At 45.1% G+C, this 14,646-nt stretch overlaps 1 protein-coding gene across 1 annotated transcript in view; it reads left to right on the top strand.

Annotated features, from left to right (window-relative positions):
* The window catches only part of USP43 (ubiquitin specific peptidase 43), an 86,909-nt gene that overhangs the window by 14,485 nt on the left and 57,778 nt on the right, over positions 1-14,646 (top strand). Inside the window, exon 3 of the mRNA XM_032279377.1 lies at positions 8,453-8,556. Within this exon, the coding sequence (XP_032135268.1) occupies positions 8,453-8,556 (104 nt within the window). The remainder of the gene's footprint in view (positions 1-8,452; positions 8,557-14,646) is intronic.

Here is a 14,646-nt window from a genome sequence, read left to right as displayed (position 1 = left end):
AGGAGAACATAACCATATAAGTTCCGTATATCAGAGAGGTTAGGTCACCTTCTGATATATTGTTACTTATATCACAACACAGCTAAGTAAAGGACAACACAACTAAGTAAATGACAGAGTCGGGATTCAAGCCTACTGGTTTGAAAGCCTATTTTCTTATTTTAAAAATAATCACCCTAGTCATTCCCAAAACATACAAATGAATCAAAGCAAATAATCACCCTAGTAAAACCTGGGAGGACCACACATTCAAAGGTCATGGTAGTTTCTCTGGTTTGTGAGATTATGGGTGATTTCTTTTACTTACCATGATTTTCTGTTTATCTTATTCTGACCCTTTTAGTTGTAAGTGACAGAAATTTAACTTGGTCCTACTTAAGGAAAGGGCATTTATTGACTTTTATAACTTGCAAGTCCAAGGGTCAAACCAGCTTCAGGTAGGGCTGGATCCAGGGACTCAGACAACATCAACAAGTCTTTGACTGTGTCTCTATCCCTTGTCTCTGGCTTCCTTTTCAGACTGGCTATGCCCAGATGGTAACAAGATGGCCTTCTGCAATGCTCACGTAGTCTTTAGAGCTTGGGATTCCAGAAAAAGCCCAGGGAAGAGTCTGATTGTCTCAGCTTGGTTCGCATGTCCATTCCTGGGCATGTGGCCAGAAGGATGGAATATTCTAATTGGGTGCAGCTGGGTTGCATGCCTGTGGGGGTGAACGTGGGCCAAGGAGAGCTTTTATAGAAATGGAACAGTTTGCTTCCCCAAAGAAAGGAATGCTGAGCAGATAAACATATGTCTACTATACTGTATATTCCTCAAGTTTATAGTGAACACATTTTGAAATCAGAAGGATATATATTTTTTAAAATATACTGTTTATTGAATGTTTGTTAGTGCCAAGCATCTAACTTGATGCTTTTATGATTTATTTCTCTACCTGACATACAGTAGACAATAAATTCTTGAAGTGATTGACTAAATTAATTATCATGCTTTACTATTATAAAGGTAACTCACGTTTTACAGTTAATGGAAATTTAGGTTAAGTTGCTCAAGGTCACTCAAATTCTAGTTGTAGAGATAGAAATAAACCTGGATTTGTCTATTCTAACGCCAGTGTGCCGGATTCCTTTCCCTAAAGCATTCCTCATGCTTTCTCAATTTCCCATGGTGGGAGAGAGGAGACTTAGAGATAGGTGGTACCTCTTCCTGCTGGCTGCATAGGAAAAGCCTCTTAGCCTGTTTTTTTTTTTTCCTTCCTCTCTTCCTGGCTATACTAGGCAGATCTTCCTCCTTGTAAGGTAGGTGGGTAGACAGACTTTCAATTTTCTTTTTCTATCTCGTGTTAGCAGGAGAAAGCATTGGGCTTAAGGGTGGAGAAGATCACAGAGAGGTTAAGTAACTTGTCCCCAGTCACACAGTTAGTAAGTGAGAGAGCTAGGACCCAAATCTAGTAAGCTCAACTCTGTAACAGGGCTCCCTAATTTCAACACTGTTGGATGTTTGTGGCTGGCTCATTCTTTTCTGAGGAGGGCTGTCCTGTTCATCGCAGCATGACTAGCACCCCCTACATACTAGATGCCAGTCTAGTGGGCATCTAGACTAGGCATTTGACTTTTGTGATAGCCAAAAATGTTTTCAGAGATTGCCAAATATCCCCTGGGATGGGAATGGGAATGGCGAAAGAATCACCATCCCCCTAACCAAGTTGAAAGCCACTGCTTTAGAACCTTTGTTTCTTCTTTTCTTTTCTTTCTTTTTCTTTTCTTTCTTTTTTTTTTATCATTATTATTGAGATGGAGTCTCACTCTGTTGCCCAGGCTGGAGTGCAGTGGCGTGATCTTGGCTCACTGCAACCTCCACCTCCTGGGTTTAGGCAATTCTCCTGCCTCAGCCTCCTGAGTAGCTGGGATTACAGGCGCGTGCCACCATGCCTGGCTAATTTTTTTCTTTTTACTAGAGATGGGGTTTCATCATGTTGGTCAGGCTGGTCTCGAACTCCTGACCTCATGATCTGCCTGCCTCGGCCTCCAAAAGCGCTGGGATTACAGGCATGAACCACCACACCCAGCCTAGAGCCTTTGTTTCTAATTGTGGTGCATCACCCCCAGACCTTTCTTGGAGATAATATCGAGTTTATTTAAGCCAAGAAAGCCTGACAAGAATTTTATTTATTTATTTATTTTGAGATGGAGTCTCACTCTGTTGTCCAGACTGGAGTGCTGTGGCTCAATCTTGGCTCACCACAACTTCTGCTGTGGCTCAGTCTTGGCCCACCACAACCTCCACCTCTTGAGTTCAAGCGATTCTTGTGCCTTAACCTCTTGAGTAGCTGGGACTACAGGCACATGCCACCACGGCCAGCAAATTATTTTTAGTAGAGACAGGGTTTCTCTATGTTGGCCAGGCTGGTCTCGAACTCCTGACCTCGTGATCCGCCCACCTCGGCCTCCCAGAGTGCTGGGATTACAGGTGTGAGCCACTGTTCTCGGCCAATTATTCTTTTTAACAACTTCAAGACACAAGTAAAAGCAGCCATAACTGGTTTTCCAATTTTGAGTAGGTCCCACGGCAATATACTCCACACTACAGCCAGATAGAAAGGAAATAAGAGCTCGTCCCTCTTCTGCTTAAATTTCCCTATTGGCTTCCCATAGCACACAGAACAAAATCCAGACTCCTACGTAGCTGACAGGGCCCAACCTGACTAGGCCTGCCTATCCCGCAGCCTGATTCCAGACCCCTTTGCCCCTCGCTCCCTGGCCTCCACCTCACCAGCTGCTTCCTGTTCCTTAAGGGGCCAGGTATGCGAGGAGTAGACCAACCACGCAAGACTAGGGTGTGGCTGTTGGCCAGAGAGAGGAGGTCACCCCGCCCTTAGTTTGACCTGATTGAAACCAGAAAAGATCTCGTTCTCTGTCTGGGGTCAAAGCCTCCCCTGAAATTTGCTCTCAGAAAATTGTTCTGCCCGTGGAGGCCTGGCTGTGTACGCTTGAAGGTAGAGAACAGGGCTGTTGGGATTATCCGGCGTGAAACTCCATTTTCCCTTCCCTAGAAGGAAAGCTCCTATCCTCTGTGCAACTCTGATTTTTTCTCTTTGAGGTTATTTCTGTTTTCAAGATGTAGGAAAGCCATGTAGCGAGATTTGTTTGAAGCTGGAATAAAAACCATAAGGGCCGCTTTCTTTTCTGTTAATGTACTGATTCTCAAATGTTTTCAGCCTGCAAAGAGGCCACGTTTTTATTACCCTGTTAGAAACACTAACACAATCTTTTTGCCAGTTTGCTCTCCAGAAAATGCCGCTTTTGCAGAATTAAGTAGGGGATGAGGCTGGGGAGAGGAGGAGGAAGCCGACATGTCTTAAGTGCTGACTGTGTGCAGGGAAGATACACAATACATGTCATCTCTTGCGATTTTGTTTATTTTTATTTATTCATTTTTTGAGATAGGGTCTCACTCTGTTGCCCAGGCTGAATGCAGTGGAGTGATCATAGCTCACTGCAGCCTTGACCTCCTGGGCTCCAGTGATCCTCCTGCCTCAGCCCCCCTGAGTAGCTGTGACTGCAGGCATGCACACCACACCTGCTTAATTTTTTTATTTTTTGTAGAGATACGGTCTCACTATGTTGTCTAGGCTGGTTTCAAACTCTCGGATTCAAGCAATTCTCCCACCCTGGCCTCCCAACGTGGTGGGATTATAGGTATGAGCCACCATCTGGGTCACCCCTTGTGATTTTAATGGCAGCTCCATGAAGTTGATGTGTTAGATGGAGAATGAGGCTCAGAGAAAGAGGCTGAGTGTCATTCTGCTAACAGAGCAGAGCCAGCATGTTTGACTCATCATCCATGCTTTGTGAATGACCCCCTGCTGTCCCTCACTCCAGCCTCTTTCAGGATTTTCTTTCTCCATGCCCTTCCCTGGGTAATCCTGTCTATAGCCTCTCCTAATGCTGTTCTGAAGCGTCCTGTGTCACTATGAATTCTTGGGTTGCAAACAACAGCAACCAACTTGAGCTGACTCAAACAAGGATAAAACTTAGAAGGCCAAGGAGCCTCACGCTGTATGACAGGGAAGGCTGAAGGACCAGCTTGGAAGTGTCAAGAATCAGATAGCTCTGAGGGTATCTCAGCAGCAGCAACTGCTCCATTCTCTTCCCTGGACAGCACAGCCTGCATAAATGTTTTCAGCCTTTGGCCACTGGGTTCATGATTTGCATTCAGAGTGGGAGCATCTCAGTGTGGCTTGCTTGGGTCATGGGCCTATCCACTGCCAGGTGAGGGCAGGACCCCTGATTAAAGAGCCCTCCCCATGTATGGACAGGATTCAGGGTTCCAAAATGGGGGTTACTACCACCAAAAGAGGTGTAGTGGATATAGGGCAGTCAAAATATGCTGGATCCACTATGCATCTAAGCTCCTTGAATGCCCTTCACCTATTTGTCATGAATATCTCTGCCTGGATGTTGAGTTACCTCAAACCCAGAATGCCCCTCCCAAACCCACATCTCCTTTTGACTTTACCTTTCTGTGAATGGAATGGGTGCTCTTCAGTCACCAGACTGGATCCTTGAGATTGCTTACATTCCTCTGCTCCCCTAGTCAGGGGCTGAGTGGTGAGCTACATCCACAAGTGTCCTAAATCCACCCCTCCTTTTCATTTTCATGGTTCCTGCTCTACTGTATCCTGTTGTTTCCTGAAACCTTGAGCATCCTAATCTGGGTCCTAACCTCCAAACTTAGACTTCTTCATCTGGAAGTCAGTAGCTGTCAAGTTAAAGCATCTCTCCCAGCACCTTGTTACCACCTGAGTTCAAAACCGTCAGGTACTTCCCCTTGTGTCACAACAACCGCCACCTACACTGTGCTTTGTGTCAGGCATGGTTCTAAATGTTTTATATATATGATCTATTATTATTATCATCATTATTATTATTATTTGAGACAGAGTCTCACTCCGTCGCCCAGGCTGGAGTGCAGTGCTACGATCTTGGTTCACTGCAACCTCTACCTCCTGGGGTCAAACAATTCTCCTGCTTCAGCTTCCTGAGTAGCTGGGACTACAGGCATGCGCCACCACACCAGGCTAATTTTTGTATTTTTAGTAGAGATGGAGTTTTACCATGTTGGCCAGGCTGATCTCAAACTCCTGACCTCAGGTGATCCGCCCACCTCAACCTGGGATTACAGGCATGAACTACCATCCCCGGCCTTACGTTTTATATATATAAACTCATTAAATACTCAGTGCATCCCTATCAGACAGTTTCTGTTATTATCCCTTTATTACAGTTGGGAAATCATGGAGCAAATAAATTAAGTAAATTTTTTAGCTGGATCAGAGCAGTTGAGTAACTTGTAATCAAGTGACGGTGTGGGGATTGGGACATTCTTTTGTTAGTTTGTTTTTGTTTGTTTGTATTTTTGAGATGGAGTTTCACTCTTGTGGCCCAGGCTGGAGTGTAATGTCACGATCTTGGCCCACTGCAACTTCCTCCTCCAGGGTTCAAGTGATTCTGCTGCCTCAGCCGCCCAAGTAGCTGGGATTACAGGTGCCTGCCACCATGCCTGGCTAATTTGTGTGTGTGTGTGTGTGTGTGTGTGTGTGTGTGTGTGTGGTAGAGATGGGGTTTTGTTATGTTGGCCAGGCTAGTCTCAAACTTTTGATCTCAGGTGATCCACCCTCCTCGGCCTCCCCAAATGCTGGGATTACAGGCATGAGCCACTGCGTCCAGCCTGATTTGGACATTCTTGACCCTGGTACCATGCTGTTCACTAAGCCAGGTAGTCTCCCTTAGCACATAGAAGTCCGTACCCATTGCATCACGAGACTCACTCTCCAGCCCCGTTTTCAACTTCGCTTTGCACATCCTGTATTCTAGGCAAATTGAGTGTCATAAAATATTGAGACATATAAGAATGACCATTTTGAGCACTCATAACTTATTCATCTCAATATTTTATGAGAAATTTCAAACATATGGAAAAGTTGACTTAATTATGCAGTGAGCACTCATCGTCATCACCTAGATTCTACAACTTATGTTGTACTAAATTTGCTTTATCACACATTTACCCATCTGTCTCTCTATCCACTCATTACTCATATCTTTTTTTCCCCTCATCTTATTTTTTGGATGCATTTTGAAGTAAATTGCACACCTTACCCCAGATGCTTCACATATGTTCCTTTTGCCTGGTTCTGTCGTCTCCTTTCTAAAATCCTTCAACATTTGCCTCTAATTTCACCCAGGTCTTTACGTACAACTCACTGCCTGCCTGTTCGTCTAAAGGTATACATAGACACATGCACAGTGTATCTATGGTATTCAAGTTTCATGGTGACAATGTTAGGAAAAGTTGTCTAAAAAGACTCCAGGAGTGGCGTGATGATGAAAAAGCTGAGAGGTGCTGTTCTAGGGTATATTTTATGTGGGGCCTTACATAGATATTTATGTAGATAAGTTTATATTTTATTAAATGGCTTTATATTATGAATGGCTTTGATTCTGGATTGCCCGTAGGGACAGACCTCTTCCAGGACAGAAATTTTGGCATAACAGGGCCTTAATAAAGAAAATGTGTCCCGTGTGTGGTAGACAACGGGTAGGGTGTGAAGAATAAATTTAGGGAAACTAGAAAGGTTGAATTACTCATTTTGGAAGTGGTAGGAGTCCAGAGGAGGTTGGTGGCATTAGGGCACACAGAAGCCCTGGGGTGAGACAGGCTAAAAAAATGACTCCCGAAGATATGAGATCCTAATGGCTGCATCTTGTAGCTGTTACCTGTATTAGTCTGTTTTCACACTCCTATAAAGGATTTCCTGAGACTGGGTAACTTACAAAGGAAAGAGGTTTAATTGACTTACAGTTCCACATGGCTGGGGAGGCCTCAGGAAACTTACAATCATGGTGGAAGAGGAAGCAGGCACCATCTTCACAAGGCAGCAGAAGGCAGAAGAGTGAGCAGCAAAGGGGGAAGCACTCTTTATAAAACCATCAGATCTCATGAGAACTCACTCACTGACACGAGAACAACATGGGGGTACCACCCCCATGATCCAATCACCTCCCACCTGATCTTTCTCTAGAGATGCGGGGATTATGGGGATTACAGTTCAAGATGATATTTGGGTTGGGACACAGCCAAATCATATCATTACCTTCTATGGTAAAGACTTTGGAGATGTGATTAAGAATCTTGAGATGGGGTCCATTAACCTGGATTATCCAGGTGGGCCCTAAATGCACTACCAATGTTCTTGTAAAAGAGAGGCTGGGGGAGATTTGAGACACACACAGGAGAAAGCTGCATGAAGACAGAGCAGAGCGAGAGTTGAAGATGCTAGATTTGAAAATTGGAGTGATGTGGTCCCAGCCAAGGAATTCTGGCAGCCACCAGAGTTGGAAGAGTCAAGGAACAGACTCTCCCCTAGAGTCTCTGGGAGGAGTGCAGCCCTGCTAACACCTTGATTTCAATGCAGTGAGAGAATAAGCTATTGTTTACAAACCCTGTTTGTGATAATTTGCTACAGCAGCCACAGGAAACAAGGAAACCAGGGGAATGCAAAGGACACAGGGACTGATAAACGGAGTGAAGGAAGCTTGTTCACCAAATTGAAAACCTAAAAGCTTCTTGGCCAGGCTTGGTGGCTCACGCCTGTAATCTCAGCACTTTGGGAGGCTGAGGTGGGTGGGTCACTTGAGGTCAGGAGTTTGAGACCAGCCTGGCCAACATGGTGAAACCCACTCTCTACTAAAAATACAAAAAACTATCCAGGTGTGGTGGAGGGTTCCTGTAATCCCAGCTAGTTGGGAGGCTGAGACAGGAGAATCGTTTGAACCCGGAAGGTGGAGGTTGCAGTGAGCCGAAATCATACCACTGCACTCCAGCAGCCTGGGTGACAGAGCGAGACATCGAAGCTTTGTCTCAAAAACAAAACAAAACAAAAACAAAAACAGAAAAACTAAAAGCCTGATTTGCCTGCAAAAGATAGCACTTATGTGAAAACTGACTCCCTGGAAAATGTGGGCAGGAATGATTTAGCAGGCAGGTGGCAGGTAGAGAGATTTTGTGTGGATGTGTTTGAAGTGATGGCAAGAGCCCAACCAAAGAAATGTGCAAGAGGCATCTAGATATTGAAGCTAAGGGGGACAGAGACAACACGCAGGGCTGTCCATCTAGAGGGAATAGGCGAGGCTGGTGAGAATGAGTGAGCCAAGGTTCAGGCTCAGGTTTCTCTTCTAATACACATACACTTCTTGTCCGAGAGAATTTGGGAGGTCAGGGGATTGAAAGAGCGTTGAGTTATGCTAAAGGCAGCACTGAATGTTGAGACTTCTACAGAGGCCCAGAAAGGGATGATATGGGCCCAGGAGGAAGCATGGACTTGGTCTGGAAGCATTTGAGTGACGGGAGGTGTATCTAATCTGGCTTCCTTTCCTCATTTCTTTGCAGCTTCCACCTGAAGCCAATAAAACCTCTGAGAACTGCCTGTCACCATCAGCTCAGCTTTCTCTAGGTCAAAGCTTTGTGCAAAGCCACTTTCAAGCACAATATAGGTAAGATGGGGATATGTTTAAATGTATCACCCAGGGGTTCAGCAAACTCATCCTGGTAACCAGTCTCCCATTGCCAGATTTACCGTGATTTCAAAACAACAAAACCCTTCTCTCTCCCATGATAAATCCTGATTGAGCACTCACTCTCGTTGTCTCTGAGCTTCACTGTTTCTTCTTTTCCTTCTTCTTGGCTTCTGGGCCCTCCACCTTACTTGAAGGAGGGGTGATAAGAGCGTGATTCTACAGAAGGTAAATGTGAGCTGGGATCTCACTGGCAAGCAGTCACTCTGAAGTTGGAGAGACCCTTCCTGTTTATTCTCTCTCCAGAGAGCCCAACTCGACAAGTGATTCTGAGCTCAAGATTTCCCAGCATTATGGAGGATATAAAAATATATATACAGCCTGGGCAATATAGGGAGACCCCATCTGTACCCACAAACTAACAAACAAAAAACCTAGCTGGGTGTGGTAGTACGTCTGTGGTCCCAGCTACTTGGGAGGCTGAGATAGGAGGATCACTTGGGCCCAGGAGGTCGAGGTTGCAGTGAGCTGTGATTGTGCCATTGTACTCCAGCCTGGGCAACAGAGTGAGATTCTGTCTCAAAAAATACAGCCTTTAACTTCAGAAAGTATGTGTTCTCCTTAAGCTCTTATATATAAAAGTGTAGAGACTCATACAAGGAAGACTATTTTCAATATAATGTTCAGCGAAAGCACTGACAGCATTGAAAGGTCAGAGGGGAGAAACCCCCATGGGCTTCTCAGAGGAAGTGTGTCTTTTGTTGGGCTCTGCAGGACGAATAGAAGTATGAATGGGTGGGAACATATTCAACAAGAACAAATACAAGCTTAAAGGTGGGAATGAGCACAGTGGCTAGGATTTAGATGAGGCAGCCATTGGTTACAGAGAGCCTCTTCTAAGTAAGATGCTTTGCCTGTGTTTGTGTGTGTGTGTGTGTGTATGTACACTCGTGTGTGCATGTGTGTGCCTGTGTGTTGCCAATATATGTATTCATGTATTTGTTTATATGTGTGTATATGTCTGTATATATTTAAGCCTTACAAAAAGTCTTGGGATGAGTATTAAAATCTGGGAGATGGGGTTTTTCTATGGACACATGGTAAGTGGCAGAATTAGGATTTGTCCTCTGAAATATTTTTCTTCTTCTTTTTTTTTTTTAATTTTACTTCTTTTTTTTTTTTTTTTAAAGATGGGGTTTCACCATGACGGCCAGGCTGGTCTTGAACTCCTGGCCTCAGGTGATCCACCCACCTCGCTCTCCCAAAGTGCTAGGATTACAGGCATGAGCCACCGCGCCCGGCCGTCCTCTGAAATTTCTTTAAAGGACAGGTCCTGCCTTTGCTTTCTTTACAATTCTTCTGTTGTTTTCCCAGCTAACCTTGTACATTCATTGTGATTCTCTGTTGCTCCTTCAGTTGCACAGAAACTCTGTTCTCTATTATGGATACCAAAAAGGTTTTTGGTGTTTTTCTTCTGGATGTTGCAGTAAATCATTTCAAAGCCATACTTTCCTCTCAGTCATCTGGATAATATTCCCTTTGCGTTGCTCTGCAGTGGTTTTTTGGAGGTCTCCAGGTGGTTTTCTTTTCTTATTTACTTTTCTTCAAACAAGGAAATAATTATTCGGTCTTCAAGAATTTCCTTACTTGTAGCCATTTACTTCTATACTTTTAGGGGATTTGTATTCTTTGTATTTTCACAGCAGGAGGTCACTTAAAATTTCCCAGAAACTATCCTGATTTTAGGATTTATATTATATTCAATAAACACTGAAAAGATAAATAGGATATAATGACTGTCTTTAAAGGTTCACTGTTTATTTAGGAAGACCAAATAGTCTTTGAAACTCAGCTGCTTTCCACTGGTGCAGAAGAATCTATAGCACTTGAGATGTTCTTTCTCTCTGCCTCACCAGGGAGGCGGACCCCGAAGAAACAGCCGGAATGACTGTTGGGGCTCTTGTCCCTGCTTGCAGTTGTTTAGCACACAGGGTAAAGAGGATCTCACCTCTACGAGCCCAGATTTCACTGTCTGTGCCTGAAGAAAGCCCTGCTCGTTTCCTGGATGTGGTAACCCTCCAGGAGGTATGCAGAGAAGAAACCTAGACTTTGTGGTCACCAGCCTTGAAAGCTACTGGCCATGAAAGTCACTTGTAGGGCATCTGTCTTGTCTTCAGCGTGCTAGAACTGAAAATAAGGAGACAGAGGAAAAGCATAGGGGAAGAGAAAGAAGAACATCTAGGATGAGGGACAGGAGAGTATAAGGTGAGGGCGTGTTAGAGAGAGTGGGGAGGGGTCACCAATCATCACCGGCAGGTCACATTCATTTGTGTCCTTGTACAATTAATTCACCTATTTTTCCGTTCATGTCCCCTCTTGTCCACATACTCTTTTTTCCTTCTTTCAAACATTCAAATGCCCGCTATTGTGCTTGTCCAGTAGTTACCATGAGGAGTAGAACTCCTGGCCAAATCCTTGTTGATGCTGTAGATATTTCATTCATGCCCTACTGTGTGCTGGGTTCTCTGCTGTGAACAAGACTCAGCCCCTGTTCTCATGGAGCTCACATTCTATGTGGGGGAATGTTGGATAATGCACAAGAAAACAACAACCGGTGATAGCCATCAGCGGAAAGATAAAGAGAGGCCACTTGGGAGGCAGGGAGGTGGCCAACATTCCATAAGGCAGGCAGGGAAGGCTTCTTTTCAGAGGGACAGTGGAGCTGAAAATGGAGTGACAAGGAGTCTACCATTTTAATAGCTAGGGTCAGAGTATTCCAGGCAGAGGACACAGCACAGGCAAAGGGCCAGAAGTGGGAGTAACCCTGCCAAGTTCAAGGAATCGAAAGGCCAAGGTAGCTGCCAAGGGGTGAGTAGGTAGGAGATGGGCTGGAAAGGTGGGTGGGGACCTGGTAGGACAGGTTTTCAGTCCAAGTGTGCGGGTTTTAGTCTCAAGGGCACAGGAAGCCACTGCAGAGTTAAAGGAGGGAGTGGTCATCAGTTTCAGAGGTGACTGCTTTTTTTTTTTTTTTTGGAGATGGAATCTCATTCTGTCGCCTGGCCTGGAGTGCAATGGCATGATCTTGGCTCACCTCAACCTCCAGGTTCAAGCCATTCTCCTGCCTCAGCCTCCCAGGTAGCTGGGACTACAGGCAGGCACCACCATGCCTGGCTAATTTTTATATTTTTAGTAGTGACAGGGTTTCACCATGTTGACCAGACTGGTCTCGAACTCCTGACCTCAAGTGATCCGCCTGCTTTGGCCTCCCAAAATGCTGGAATTACAGGCGTGAGCCACCACACCTGGCCCAGAGGTGACTGCTTTTTATGAGCAATGCAGGGAGGCAAGAGGAGGCAGGAGCAACAGTGAGTGCTGCCACTGTGGTCCCAGGGGGAGAGTGATGGTGGCTGGAAATGCAGAGATGGCAGTAGAGATGGAGAGAAGTGGAGGCATTTGGAGTATGTTTTTGGTTGGAGAGTCAGCATCTTTTCATTGGTCCTCCACCCCTCACCCCAGTCTTTCTAATGGGTTGAAGGGTGGAGGGACTAAGGGAGAGATGAGAATCTAGGGTGACTCCTGGCTTTTTCTATGATTATAAACTGGCAAATGCTTTGGAGGAAAAATCGAGGGTGCTTTGAAGTACATGCCTGACTTGGTGTGGGATGAGTCGGGGGTGGGGAGGACGTCTGAGGAAGTGACATTTGAGCTGATTGGATATTAAGGACCATCGGTGCCCTTTGGGTATTTTTCCTATAGCACGATGAGTAAGAGGCGAGGTGTTCACGCTAAAGATGAACTGGTGATGGCTAAAAATGCCTGCTTTGTGCCTGCTGATAAAGAAAAAGTGTCATCAGGGATGCCTTGAGGTCTGAGAGGTGGTTTTCTGCAGTGGTCAGGAGGGGCAGTGCCTGGCTGGTGGCTCCTGCTGTCCATGACTCTCTACTGGCTTCCTCTCCCTGGGGAGGGCTTGCCTGGGATAGCATCAGCCTTCTTGATAAAATCGAGAGATGGATGTGTTATGATGGGTTAATTCAGAGGCACCTCCCCTTAATCCCCTTTTAAGGGACTGAGTTTTTGACTTTGGCTGGGGGAGAAGAAGAGCCTCCAGTATTAGAGCATGAAAGATCCTGGGCTATAGCAAATATAATTAGTTATTCTATGTGATCATCATCATAGTATAAAAGTGTCTGCAAGTCTAACAACCAACGGTTGTGGCTATGTTGGAGTTTTGGCTGGAGGAGGGACTGTGTGTGTGTGTGTGTGTGTGTGTGTGTGTGGGTGTGGGTGTGTGCGCGCGCGCGCGTGCGTGCGCGCACACATGCACACAAATTCTCCATGTTCATCATAGCCTTTATTCATAGCAAGTCTAAGGATGTTTTTGAAGGCTTCCTCAGAACAGATCTTGGAAAGGTGAGATCTTGCTTACGTATTGGCTTAATTATTGTTGGGTGCAGAGACATCAGATCCACTGTCCAATGAGCAGGTAAAGTAGACCGGGTTTGAGGTGAAAGATGTGTGTGTATTTGGCAGCAGTTAAAAGGCAGAGTGATAGGAAATACAGGGGCAAGCCCTGGGGCTCATTTGTGGGTATCTGTAGCAGGTGGAAAAGCAAACTGCAGCTCTCAGTTTTGGTAGCACTGACGCGGTTAGCTTTATAACAGAAACAATTTGACAAGGAGAATGAATACCTTAGGGAAAAGGGCCCGTGAACACTGAAAGGCAGCGGGGTGACTTTCTGTTCCTTTTCCCTGTGAGTGCGCTTTTGGGACAACAGGGCAGGACTGTTAATGTCCTGGAGGGAATGGTGAGGATGAAGGCATTGTCAGGCCACATTGGGGCATTGCTCTAACTTGGTGACATAGCCAGAGCTTTTTTTAAAAGTGATGCTGACGCTGTATCTTCTTCCAGATCTATTGGTCACATCAGTCTGTCCTCATTTCTCAACCTTTGATACATAGATGTATTTCATATATTTCCTATAGTTTATTATGAAAACATTATATTTTTTCATTCTTCATTTTTTTGAGACAGAGATTTGCTCTCGTCGCCCAGGCCGGAGTACAGTGGCATGATCTCAGTTCACTGCAGCCTCCGCCTCCTGGGTTCAAGTGATTCTCCTGCCTCAGCTTCCCACATAGCTGGGATTATAGGCACCCGCCACCACGCCCGACTAATTTTTGTATTTTTAGTAGAGATGGGGTTTCCCCATGTTGGCCAGGTTGGTCTCAAGTTCCTGACCTCAGGTGATCCACCTGCCTTGGCCTCCCAAAATGCATGAATTACAGGCATAAGCCACCATGCCTGGCCAACTTTTTCATTCTTTAAATATAAAATTGGCCTATTCTATTTTTTTTCCACAAACCACACATCACTTACTACCTGATAGGAGTTGGCGGCTCAATGTAAAAGTCATGTTCCTGAACCAGTTTATTGGTTTTTTTTTTTTTTTTTTTTTTGAGATGGAGTCTCACTCTTATTGCCCAGGCTGGAGTGCAGTGCAGTGATCTTGGCTCACTGCAACCTCCACGTCCCAGGTTCAAGCAATTCTCCAGCTTCAGCCTCCCGTGTAGCTGAGATTACAGGACTGCGCTATCATGCCCAGCTAATTTTTTATTTTTAGTAGAGATGGTGTTTCTCCATGTTGGTCAGGCTAGTCTAACTCCCAACCTCAGGTGATCTGCCCGTCTCGGCCTCCCAAAGTGCTGGAATTACAGGCATGAGCCACTGTGCCTGGCCCCTTAACGAGTTTAATATGTTGCAATTCTTCAAGAAAAATGCAACCCATCATAGTTTTAGTAGGCTGAAAAACATGAAGACATCAATGGAAAACATTCTCTCTCATTGGTTCATATAATTGTGAAATAGGAATTTGGGAATTTCCCAATCACCAAAGTATATCCTTCAGGCCAATTTTTTGCCTAGGTACGTGATGGGCAGAGGGGTAGAAGGATTGGAGGAGAGGTAGAGTGGCAGAGGAGACCCCAGAAATGTTGGGCTTCTGGCTGGCTGGTGCTCACTGTCTATTAGAGTGTTTTCTTCTCTTTTTTTTTTTTTTTTTTTTTTTTTTTT

This window comes from Sapajus apella, unplaced genomic scaffold (genome assembly GCF_009761245.1).
Source record: "Sapajus apella isolate SASKATOON/1434 unplaced genomic scaffold, GSC_monkey_1.0 scaffold12, whole genome shotgun sequence".
Classification (NCBI taxonomy): Eukaryota; Metazoa; Chordata; class Mammalia; order Primates; family Cebidae; genus Sapajus; species Sapajus apella.
This window is presented reverse-complemented; position numbering and strand designations above follow the sequence as displayed.